At 37.3% G+C, this 13,572-nt stretch overlaps 1 protein-coding gene across 15 annotated transcripts in view; it reads right to left on the bottom strand.

The window, feature by feature from the left end:
• mecom (MDS1 and EVI1 complex locus) overlaps window positions 1-13,572 on the bottom strand; it is a 176,644-nt gene that overhangs the window by 129,552 nt on the left and 33,520 nt on the right. The window contains exon 1 of one of the 15 annotated variants that reach the window (XM_056756390.1): window positions 9,299-9,436. The exons of 13 other annotated variants lie outside the window; for them this stretch is intronic. Coding sequence is in view for 1 of the 2 variants with exons in the window: in XM_056756386.1 (XP_056612364.1) it covers window positions 1,192-1,228 (37 nt within the window). In the remaining variant the exon portion in view is untranslated. Of the gene's footprint in view, window positions 1-1,191; window positions 1,690-9,298; window positions 9,437-13,572 lie in introns of those variants that run through there. One more of the 15 variants, XM_056756386.1, reaches the window with a different exon arrangement.

Here is a 13,572-nt window from a genome sequence, read left to right as displayed (position 1 = left end):
ACCATTTTAAAATAAAATAAAATAAAATGTGCTGTTGTTTGTTAATGCAACAAAGAAATAAAACGATCACCATTTATTCTTTAAACTGGGCCTAATATATATCATATTTTTAATTTGTTTCCTACTGTGTGTACACAAAACAAGACTTTAAGCTCTGCACGCACGGCGAGAAATTAACTTTAAAGCCTGTGGAATATTTGCATGGATTTCCGTAGCGTGGACCACAATGAGAGTTTATTGGAAAACAGCAGAAGGGAAAATTGCTCAAATCAGAGTCAGCAGCCTACTGCGCTAGAGGGGGGCGAATTATTCACAGACCTGAGCGAAATACATTCGTTCCAAATAATTCCAGTGAGGAGGGGAACAACTTCCCACTTACCACTTGATGTTCAGTTTCTGCGTTTGTGTTGTGGCGTGGCAAAACACACACAAGCATTGAACGTCAACTTAAACATGCGCCAAAGGCAACCCGTAATCAAAAGCTAAGATTACAGTCCACCGTTTAAAGTGCCATTACAAACAAAAACAAAAACATTTCTCCGGGCTGTTCATACCGAAACACAAATTCATAACGGGATTTGATCACTTGTTGCACAACCAGCGTCGACAATTACACAGAAAAAATGGCACGACGTTAACGCACACAAATCAAATATACTTAAAAGCATTTCCGACACAGTTCTGGTAATTTGGCATATATGCAATTCATTGAAATGCCAGCCGTGCGCCAGTTGTAAGCTACCTGTTTGCATTTAAAAGCGTGCCTCCGTATTTGCCTTTCTGTTGTCGACTATGGAGAAGCTGTCTTTTCAAAGTCGCGGCTGCAAATTGATGTGACCGCCGCCACAAAACCTCGTACTGACAGCGTTGTTTTGTCGAACTATCTTATAACACCATAGCGATGCGTACTTGAATGCAAAACGCGATTACGACACGCGAATCTTAAAGTTTGTGAGGCACGCGCAACTTTTGTCACTTTAGAATCTCGCCTCACAAAGTCCAACCGCGCGCTACGGTTCGCGTTTAGCTCGACTATAACTGTTAAGAGACTAGAATTCACGAAAACCGTCGAGCTGTTCGTAGTGCTGTCTGTAGCGGTTTAAATACGAAAATGTGTATACTTCACAAGCAGCATACACATGTACAAGATGGCAGTTTGAAAAGGGCTAAAAAAGGAGATGTTGCACCTACCCGTGGTCAGTTTCCTTGCCCTGCCTTTGGACCTCATGATAGCCTACCCGTCGTTTGGCGTTGCTTTGCGGGAATTTTTCTCGAATCTTTTCCTCCTTTTTCTTTTTCCTCTGTCCTTTTCTCTGTGATTCTCAATCCCAGACACACTATCTCTCCAGCATTGTCAGTTTAGACACCTTCGCACATGCGCACACCCCCGAGCTGCCAGCATCGCCAAAAAAGTTTGGAACGATTCATCACCCAAGTATAACAGATCTTGTCAGATTGCAACAGCCAGCGAGATCCCTCTCGTGTCAGATCTTCAGAGATCAGTGGGCGCGGGACGGAGCCATTCGCGACCTCCGGGTCCACGAGGAACCAGAGACATTAATTATAATGAAGCAGTCTCGAGCGTCCAAAGCGCCCGGTCTTTGCGCTTTAAATGAAGACGCATTAATCACTCTTCAGCTAAATGACTATTGTAAAACGTTTTCATTAAACGTTTTATGTTGTTTAATTGAGATCTGACTATCGTTATGAATTTTTGAAATTATTAAAAAAAGAAAGGAAAAACTTTCACTTCTCCCCTCCTCCTCCAGTCCGTGGGCAGTCGGCACCAGGGGCAGCCCGTATGATTTTTTTTCCTTGCGGGACTGACAATTATTAATCTATGAACTTCTCCATGAATTGAGCTGCACGCACACAGAAGCTACTTTCACTTAGCTACAGATTCAATTTTCATGTGAAAACTTTAAGAAATGATTTTCCGATCCCTAATACTTTCCAGGATTAATAACAATTATGTTTTAGCCCCACTACAGAAATATTCATGAACTTTTTTTTAAATGTAAATCAAACAATGACACTTTCTGTGGTGCCTTTGGGACTCATTTACGGGATGTCCAGCAGTGCTCATCAAATTTTAATAAATTAGATCTAGATTGTTGATAACACATATCTATCTAATTTTCTCTCCCCTTTTGTTGGTATTAGTTTTAAAGAGGGGTGAGAATTTGGAGAACTCATGGGTCATTAACTTAATTGCCCATTAATTAGAAGCGCGTGACATCATTTTGACCTTGCCCATGAACCTTTTAAAGGGTCGCGTTCCACTCGCTTGGGGTATTGATTATTAGCTATTTCTAAAACGGATCCAATTAATCTGACATCATTCTGCATACAAATGAGCAGTGCAGGGCAAACAACAAATGCAAATCCCTAATTTTTAAAATGCGAATTGACTAGCTCTCAAGCATAAAACACTTGCTTACGTCAACAAAAATCCACAACAATACCTAATACTCGAAGAGACATAATATGTCATTACACTAACGAAAATATCTCGGTCTCGCTGCAAAATTTGTAATATATTACATGTAAAATTGAAATATCCATTGTAAATAACAGTTCATAAAATGACAATAATTTATTTGTTTAATTTACGAGAAATAAATAGAAAATCTATGATTTAAAGTCACCTGTTATAAATCCAGGAAAAATCCAATGCTCTAGTGAAATTGTCCTATGGAATGGTTTTGGAAAACCTTTTTCTGCATTAAAACTGAAGACATCATTTTTCTGTAAGATTAATATATATGGATATTGCTCAGTAAGAAAATATTAAATCGGAGCTTTTGAGTATAAAAATAAGTACCCATAAGGACGTCTGATGACAAACAAAAATAAAAAATAATGGTTTGGTGATCCTTTCGTCTATTTAGGGCATTGCATTGAAATTTTACCATCCATTTGCAGACCTGTACCTTGCTTTCCCATTAGTCTAAATGGACAGCGATTTCATCCATGCGCTGCACGCAGTACATATTTTATTATGATACTCTGACCTCGCCGGCCAGAGATGGCGTATAGCTGGCGCACTGTGGGGATCAGTCAAGACACCGTAGGCTGTAATTATTGAAAATTAATCGAGGCCAGAACCCTTTTGGAAACGCGGCTAAATTATGAGTTTGTCTTGCCCATCAAAACGAGAGGATACAGTTTAGCCTACCTCATGAGCTTATTACACCAAACTAATTAATGCTTTGCTCTCTCATGTCGTTAGATCGAAAGCACGCAGAGGTCGATGGTATGATATGATGGTGACAAGGGGAGGGAAGGGTTAAGATAAAAAACATAATTTGTAAAGTAAGGGGCTCTCGCGCCAGACTGAAAGTGAAATGGGAGCCGCGGGCACAAGGAAATTACCGCGCGCCCGCGTGACCTTTGCGCGAGGTAATCAATCAAGTGATCAACAGGGATATTTATCAATGCTCCATCCTGTCTGCCGCTCGTCAAACTCCAAATCAACACACTGCATATGAAAGAGGAAGTGAAAGGGGTAAATATTTTTGATAAAATGTGAGAGATTATAATAAAGTGGTCAATATAGCCTACTAAGGGATCAAGAACTATTAGATCTTAAGATCTCTAATTGCCTAAAACAGCCTAAAATGTTAGACAATCGAATAGACAAAAATCGAAATTTTTATTTAAAAAAATCGAATTTTGAATGATACAAAAATAAATAAAAAGATGTGTTTATACAAGAGGGGGAAAGGCAAACAGAAAATATGCTGTGAAGGGTAAAAATTGTCTTAATTCACTTACGCTCATAAAAACTCCTCTGTCATTTAATCAATATAAATATACTGCCATCATTTATCGACATCATTTTCATTTGCAAATTCATATTGCAAGTTGCTCTGCACATACTCGGGAGAAGTGGGAAGAGAGCTGGTAAAACATGAGGAAGGGAAACCAGCGGTGCCCCATCAAGTACTGCCCCTATGAGGAGAAGCGCGTAACGGGAGACCGAAGTCAAACGGGCGCATTCTCCACATCCGCGGAGACCCTGCCAACGACTCGCTCTGCCCAGCCTCTCCGCTTCAAACAAGCGGAAACATTCCAACCACAGCCTTCACGGCAGAGAGAGGATGGAGCAGACAGCAACAAACACTGTGTGCAAAACTTAACTTAACAAGTTTGCAATCTATCAATTTATCCATCTAACTGTATATCTATTTATCTATCTATATATCTAAACTCCAGCTCCTACAGTTTCTAGAAGATATATAAACCGAGGCTTTGCTTGGCAAAAGACATTTATACATCTGCGGTGGTGCTCCACGTCCAACAGCAACAATGTATGATTACTGTAAAATCATTGGCGATTAAAAAAATGCTTTAACACAACAGCGTTAATAGTATTACAACAATCTCAAACGGTTTTAAAAGCCTCCGACATGTCAACTGAAATAATAAATAATGGGGGCAAAGTTGATCCAAACGAATGTCAGTAACACATTTCTAACAATGTCAAAATTGTTAATGTATTTATACTACGACGTTTTTCTCGTCGTGTGCGTGAAACCCGCGTTGATAATCCAGGCAAGCACAGAACAAAAAAGCTCCGCATAGAAACACTTTGGTTATGACGTGCTAGCGGACGTTAAACAGGCATCGAATAAATCTCCGTGTATAACGAGACCCAAGCCACAAGGCGCTGATTGTGGAGGGAAAGGGGGAAAAACTCTCATTAACTCCGCTGTGGGGAAAGATATTGTGCTGATCTAGCATGTCATAAAGTTACATCACTATCCCATATAATAAATCTGATTCATTCATATGTTCTGTCTCGCTCCCTTAAGCTGGTATTTAGTAATTGAAGTGTTTGCAATGTCAAGACTGAATTTTATGCACTCGCAACAACATGAGAGCAAACGAGTGAGTTTATTTGTACTGTTGACTACACTTTTATGTGTTAAATCCATGCACACAGTTACATATAAATAAATAATCGTTATGCAATGTTGATTTTCTTTCTAAAATACTTTATTAGTAGATCATGCTGAAAAGGCTGTTAGTCTGTTGATGCAGACTGTTTAAATGCAACATGTAGGCTAAATCTACTAAGAACGTCTAAGAGTTGGCTATACGTTGCGCAGATGGTCACATAAAAATAATTTAAATCCATCAATATAGAAGTTTTGACATTAATAAAAACATTTACGAAGACAATAGATGTATTAAAACAATAGACATTCCATTCAAGTAGGGAGTATGATTTCATTTATAAGTAAATACACATACAATTTTTAGTGCGCGCTGATAAGCAACTTACTTTAATATAACAAGTATTTAATACAAACAGTAGGCCTACCACAAAATTAACGAGCTTTTTCTGACTCTGGAAGGGCTCAACTGACACAAATAATTCTTGGAGGTTCACTGCCATCTAGTGTCAGATACACAGACGTGTTAATAAACACAATATAACAAATACATAATTATCCACTTCTGTCATTATTTGTTATATTGCGTCATAATGTACTATAAGGTCCGTGCCCATCGGTTTGCTCTTAATCAGCGTGAATTAAAAGAAATGAGTAAAACCAACTGTTGCATCTCCCACATCCCTGTAAAGTCTGACCGGACCACGAAGATTGACATCTATTGGAGAAGAATCGTCAGCTTGCAGCTGCTTTTCCCGGCAGCTGTCTATCAACGAGGATTACGATGCGCGCTCGCGACAATATGTGGACGTATTTATGACCCTGGGCGTGGAGTTGCCGACTTTATAGGCAGCCGTTTATCCTAAAGCACGCACACACGATGCTCATCCATTCCCACAAGCTCCAGCGCGAAGACCTGACGAGAAATCGATTCGGACAGTCGAACAGAATTATTTATCGTCGATTCCAGTAAAATGGACAGCGAGTTCCCGGTTGTCTTTCTTATAAACGGGAAACGTTTTATAAATAAAACAAATGTGCTTAATTTGTTTGTAAAAATCGGATAAAAAAATTCTCATTGCTTGTATGTTAGAGGTCAAGAAAAAAATGAAGACTTTGTTTCCAAATTGGGTCAAAAATCATGTTATTTTTATTGTGCATTCCTATTAATATCAATCAAGTTGGTAATATCAATACTGTTGGTTTGTTTTCATTAAGCCATAATAACTAAGCAAATACAGCTAACTAACACAATAAAAACATGATAACAAAACAAAATGATTATTTCTGAGTAGTTCTCAACCAAACTCTTCATATATACTATTATATTAGATAATATATGTGTCTAAAATCCAAATAATACTCTATCAAGATGCTAGTGCCCTAGCTTCAAACTGACTTCAAAAAAGACAAAGTATCACTACAAACAATGTACAAAAACAATGTGTCACACTTCATTTAACTTGTTAATTTCATACATCTGACTCTTTAGTGAATTGTTTGGTTTGTATTCTACTGCACACTTTAAAGGAATAGTTAACCTTCAAAATGAACATTCTGTCATCATTTCTTGTCACTTCAAACCTGTAGGACTTTCTTTTTTTTGTAAAACACAAAAGAAGATATTTTGAAAAATGTTGGTGACAGAACAGCACAGTCCCCCATTCACTTCTATTGCAATCAGTGCAAGTGAACAGGGGGGGCTGTTAACAACATTCTTCATTTGATTCATACATAAGTCTATTTATTCTAAGTGCAAATGGCTCTTAAATTGTTTTATGTAAGTACAGGTGATTTCTATTGTCATTGTACACTGTCATTGTACCCAAATATGGCAGCGACTGAACAGAATGCAATGCACAATGACATTGATTTCCAATTATTTTGTACTTACTGTCCTGAATTGCATCACACTATTTTCCTGTTCTCAGTTATTGCCTTTTCATGCTGCAAGTGAACCACTGTGTTAGAATCTCTAAATGACCTCCTAGCGCTTTTGGCAACAGAGTTATCTTAAATCTTGACATATTACACAGCAGGGGTATTTACCATAATCATAGCTATGGTTGCATGTAAAGCGGAACACATCTACACAAGAGGGGACCCACAATTTCAACTCACCAGACCATCAAGACAATTTTACACATGACGCATTGCACAATACTGTAAACTTGACCTTAAGAAACTTACAAGGAGAAAAATATAACTTGCATGCTTAATGCTCCGTGAAATGACCGAAGGATTTTGCTTCACTTTTAATTTGTATATTCAAGCCTGGGACTTGTCAACTGTTATGCGATGGGTGCTAACTTGCCAATCCAACAACACCAACGTTATACCATTACACAACATGCTCAGTTTTAAAGTAAAAGATAACAGTAATCATGAAATATTGCCTTAGGCCTTAAATAGTTTTGTTAAGGCACGTCGAACACAAAATATTAAATTCACAAGTCGTAAAGCTTGATGTTCGTACAGAAAACACATGTCAGGAAGTCTGAAAATGGGCGGGTTAAAATTACATCATTTTTATTAATTTAATGTTTTTTTGAGCTGTGTCCCAATTCGGGTGCAGCAACCTTCTTAGGTCGCGGACTTAACAACGAAAACATGTTCTTCAAATTACGTAGCCTCAAAAGTTTAAGAAGCGACCCGAAATGAGACGGTCCATCCTCGAAGATGATTTCCTAATTGCATCACCTGCTGCTCCTTTTGCGTGGTGACAGCAGCACACAGAAGAGACATTTCTGACTTTGTTCACTAAACACGGAGCCAGAAATATGATATTTTATTTTAGAGAATATTACACGTTTATGTAGATTAAAACTGCCGAACAGTATATTAAATGAAAAAGAATGCACCAATAATCTTAATTAAGAACATCATATATAATATTATTAAAGCACTGAAATGGACCGTTTTTGTGAAATATACACTTTTATTTAACTAAAGTTTAGAATGATTGTTGAAAATTTCAAGCCGTTACAGGCGCGCAACAGACAAAAGAGATAGCCAAAACAGGATACATTCTTTCCATCCTTAAAAACCCACTTAAATAAGGTCGCATTTTGGGGCTGATGTGAAGCTACCTTTGAATCGGGACAGCCTTGCCAGCCTTTAGTCACACTGTTGTGATGCAATGGGTCTTAAAATGCAGCCTTAAAAGGCTCTCCAATGATGTTTCAGTATTTACAACAGAACTAGTGGCAATATTAATGCAATGATGTGGGTGGAAGAATCAAATATGAAAAATGTAGTCATGTGCTCTGATTCTTTTTCAGTTTAATAAGTCATAAATCAGATGCTAGATAAGACATCCTATATGACATATTACAGATCCTACACAGAATTAATCCGCTAGATACATATAATACATTTATATGGGTACCAGGGATTAAAGAAAAATGAAATTGATATCAAGGTACCGTTGAGCAAAGCTGAAGCGAAGTGTATAATAAAGAAAGCTGTTTTAAGAATATGGCAAGAGAAACGGAATAAGGAGTTAAAGGGAAGACACCTTTTTTAGTATCCAAGACAAGGTAGGGAGTGAAAGGAGTAAATGTGGAACTAGAAAAAATGACACTATTATATCTAGGCTACGTATTGGGAACACCAGACTAAACCAACATTTGCACATGATAGGGAAAAGTGACACAAGCGGGTGTGAGCACTGTGGGGTGACAGAAACAGTGGAGCACGTGTTAATACATTGTGAGGCATATAGTAATGAGAGAGCTCAATTTGTCGAAGAACTCAAATAATTGAAAGTTAAACTAACAATTAAATAATTATTTCAGAGTGCACAGATAGAATCTATAATCTTTTTTTTTAAGATTATTAAGTCTGGTAGTATTTTCCACTTCCTCCTCCTTGGTCTTCACACTCCATCCCAGTAGGTGGCGGATATGTACGGTTTGCCAACCGCCATTAAACAAAAGAAAAGAAAATGCAGCCTTCAGAGAACGCAGCCCTCGAATTGGGACACGGCCCAAGTCATTAAGAGCACAGCAGCTGCACAAGCGACCAAACTAAAATACTAAACTTCGTAACGTTAGTTGACTAAAAACGTGTTTGTTACACGAGCTAACTGGACTGACGGTTGAAATGATACAAAACGGACGTATGCTTATGCAAGTAAACGTTTCGTTTATTCTTTAAATCACAAACTTTCAAGGGGAGTTGACATACATGAAGTATCCGTCTTTATTCACAAGATGGCGACAGAACCTTGCATTTAAACAACCATTACCCAGTCAAGGCCGAATACGCACCAAAACACTTCATCTAAATCACGATTTGTCTAACCAACTGCACGGTTTCTGTAGGCTAGCATATGCAGTAACTATGACCAAATGACAAACCCACACAACAACATGCTTACAAAATTGAACACTCACCTTAATTTTGTATAGGCTAAACGTGTAAAGTTGACGATCCAAGCTCCTAATTTGAGTAATTATCTGTAAAGAGATTACATGTTAATGAGTTAATTTGTCAGTTTGAAACAGTGACGTAAGATCACAGTGTAAGACCATACAAGTTTAATGATGAAATTTGCTAGCCACGCCAACCCAACAGTACCAGTGAATGCGCATGCGCACTAGATTTCGTGTTTTTGTTATTAAACGGTCTGAAACACAACAGTCAGAATATGTTTCTACAATATTCAAATATGAACATGGATATATTCTCGTTTTTAGGAGATTGTTCAATCTGACAAAGTTTTGACTAGTTTGTGTTTTATCGATCATCTTCCTTCTTTTTCTTCCAAATGTCATTCCTTTCAGATGTGGAATTGCTTGAAAAAGAACATAAGATAATTTTGTACATTTCCGTTTCCATGGAAACAACATCCGCACGCTACGAGCTGAGCGTGCAGGCTTTGGTGAAGAAGTTCAAGGTTTGTTCGCGGATTTATTGTTAATCCAACCCGCAACTGTATAATAACGTCATAACAGAGAAGTACAAACGTCAGATCTCTTTTTTTAGAGCTTTCTTGTGTTTTTTTAGAGCTTTCTTTATTATGGTAAAACTATGCCAATGGTTTCCGTATGTTATATATTATGAATGTGAAAAAAATATCGTATTTTTATCGTAATTACGAACATTTTATAATGTGCTGGTAAACTATTTAATAAGAAATATAATTTGTTTTATCAAAGTACATTGATTCGTGAGATTTGTATTCTTAATGATAAACTGGTTACTGTGGAATCTACAATCCATATTTTGTTTGTATTTCTTCAATAAGACATTATATTATTCAGCTAAATCCTGGAGCTACACTCCATAAATTAATTATTTCTCTGACCACTTTTGTGGGTGCATAAAGATTTTCCATACGTATTATGATAAAGTAATGCCAATATCCTTAGCGCCTAATTCTCTTCACTATTTACATAGGCTAATGGAAAAACATATCATCACCACAATATAAGAACACCAATGTCAACATATATGCTAACATGGTCCGGGGGATGGGAACTAATAGATAAGCTTTGAGTGAAAAGGCATATGGGGGTCAAGGATGAATCATGACCTTTCTATGTCCATACACACCAAGGTCAATTCAATGCCATTAATCCCCTTGAGACATGCTCGACATCTACCTAAATCTATCTAAATCTGCATTCAGCAAAACTTGCTATTTAGGATAGAGATAAGATAAAGGCTGTGCACAAAGAAAATACAGCATAACCAATGAATGCAGAACGAAGAGCAACATTATAATATGCTGTTTTGAGATACTTGGTGTGGTTTGTCTGATTCAGATGACTGAAGCACCGGATTGTGTTTAACAAATTAACAAATGTAAACAAAACATTCTCTGCTTTAATGTATCTGGCAGACAGTACACAACAGTATTGAACAAACCAAATTGGACTAGCAGACACAAAGCCTGATGGAGTTCCCTTGAGAGATCCACTTACACTCCAATCGTTAGTCCCAACTGACAACTTCCTGCTCTTCACTCTTATCTCATCACCCACATCAATAATTATGCAAAACACATTTATTTTTCTTCAATGAATAGGTTGTTTTACTTAACAGGATGACCAGGCCCCTAATGGATTGTCTGAACAAAGATAATGTGTGATAAGGGTTTGTTGGCGATACCGAGAGGCTAATAGATCAACTGTGTGTAAGCGAAGTGGGTTAGAATAATCTTTTTCTGTTACTAACCCCCTTTATCAGTTTCCTTAAAGTCAGTCTATTAAAAAACGGCTGAGAATTCCCCTTGGGATGGTAGGCAGACATTCCATTAATAGAAATCTGATGCACACATTATACATTTTTCAAGCAACTTCTTTTCAATCTCTTCTTGAGTTCTTTATCAGGGTCTCTTTGATTTAGCCGGTACGAAGCTTTCTAATATTCCAGAGCAGCTGATATCAAACATCAATGTGAAATGTCTTTTTTTATAGTAATACATTGTGAAAGTGCAGCTGGAAGTCAAAAAAGTTAAAAATAGGAATTATATTGATCAAGTCTATATACCGAAACAGTAACAACTGGCTTTTTTAAACCTGTCTCAAAAGGAGATTTGTTAATTATTTACTATATATGTGATGCAAATTTGCTTTGGACAGTAGACATCTCCAGAACATTATTTTAAGGCTAAGAAATTAAATGAGCAATGTGGAGTTTTTAGCGCCATCTAGCGTTGATGTTGGAAATTGCAACCAATGGCTCACTTCGAACCTCCCCCCTCCCTTTTGAAGCACTATGGTGTCTCTCACAGGACAAAGATGTCATCGCATTTTAGTTTTTTGCAGGAGGGGATAATGTTTTTACGAAACACGCTCTATAGAGCACTTTGTCTGTTCAGGGCTACTGTAGAAATAACATAGTGAATTCCATGCAAAGCGACCCGCCGCTGGTGTATATAGATAGAAATAGCTCTTTCTAAGGTAATAAAAACATAACGCTTCATTATGTAAGGTCTTTATACACCACTGATTTCAAAGTATTCTATATTATATTGCATTTATGTCAATAGATCCTTTTTAAATAATGCACACAGCACCTTTAAACGACTCAGGACATTACCAGTAAACAGTAAAAATAAATGAGACAGTTTATATGTGGCCTTGTGTTGGGAGAAAGGTAACATTGATAAAATGATCAATGGACTTTCTAAACTTGGTTTATATTCCTCAGTGACCAGTATAAGTAAAGGTCACCACTCTATAATTTCATCATCTAAATATACAGCAAGCAATATGTCATTACAGTACAGAAACAGAGGGGTTGTTTTGAAAGAAGGCTAATAAATGAAAAAAAGCTTTTCATACACACAAAGGACATAAATAGAGAGAGAGAGAAAGAAAGAGACCATGTTACTTAAGATGATCCACGCTGAAGCAGTCAGAGTGCTCTGACCATAAACAATTCATTACGGGGGCAGTATGACTTATAGAGCAGATATCTGTGTCCAGACCAAAACACACCCACAGAGTTCAACTAAGAGAAAGGTCTTGCATTAAATAAGTCTTCTCGTTCTACATTATAAGTAATGGATGACAGAGGATGAGATCATCTATACGAGACCACGAATTGACTTCGCAATAGATCTCTGTGCGTGTATGGATTATATATGTGTCGATGTTTAATGCACTTCCAGAATAACGGTTTATGATCAGACCGTGGCCTTAAGACTAAACAATACAGAGTGTGCTGTAACTGCAATGCTTTTGTTAAGTTGTTCGCACAAAGCGTTCATCAAGAACTGACCTTGTTAAAATTCTTTTCAAGCGTTTAGCTGCGCTTTCTATATAAAACCCATATCTGATGTATTTCTCAAACCCAATCAGTCTTTCAGAGCAGAAAGATGTAAAGTGCGTTGATACGAGCCTAAAATCCCTCTCCGTTCTGGAGTTTCATCTGCTGTACCAGCCAGAGGACAAACTGACACATCCTCCCTTTAAAAAGGATTAACACTCACAGGCTATTTCAGGAGCAGAATTATTGAGATTCATCCACATTCCTCCAGTAATGTACGCCAAGGAATGTGAAGGCCACATGAATCTGTAAAAAAAGGAGTGAGAGAGAATATGATCATAGAAAAATGACCATGTCAACTTTTCATGTTTTTCTTCTTTTTATAGTATCCAATATGTTCCTGTAACTCAATTGGTAGAACATTGCGTTAAGCAGTGCAGAATGTATAGGTATATGATTCAAGGGGAACACACATACTGATAAAAAATTTATAGTGTGAATGCACCTCACCAACTCAGATGAAAGTGTCTAAAAAATGCAAAAGTGGAAAATCCTTTGACATGTTTGGTTCACTTTAAAGGGCTCTCCCTTTGAAGTATACTGTATCTAGGTTATCTGAAGTCCAATAAATGTGTATTTTTTACAATAGTCATCAATTTAATATTTAATATTAATAATAATAGTTAATTATATGTTTTCAATGTTAACAGAACACCTTTTTCCGAATCTGAGAGAAACCAACCATCACCAATTAATGCGAATCATTTAATATGCAATGACGTAAAAAAAATGTGTTATTCTAAATGACCCCTGTGACCAATGCTGACCAACCAGGCACTGTTTTACTGACTCACATCTGTTGTCTCATGTAGTGATGTAGCTCAGCTCGTGTAATTTTATTAAATGGCCACTAGGGGCAGGGCTTACCATTTCATTCAGTCCTCATAAT

This window comes from Triplophysa dalaica, chromosome 9 (assembly GCF_015846415.1).
Source record: "Triplophysa dalaica isolate WHDGS20190420 chromosome 9, ASM1584641v1, whole genome shotgun sequence".
In the NCBI taxonomy this organism is placed as follows: domain Eukaryota; kingdom Metazoa; phylum Chordata; class Actinopteri; order Cypriniformes; family Nemacheilidae; genus Triplophysa; species Triplophysa dalaica.
This window is presented reverse-complemented; position numbering and strand designations above follow the sequence as displayed.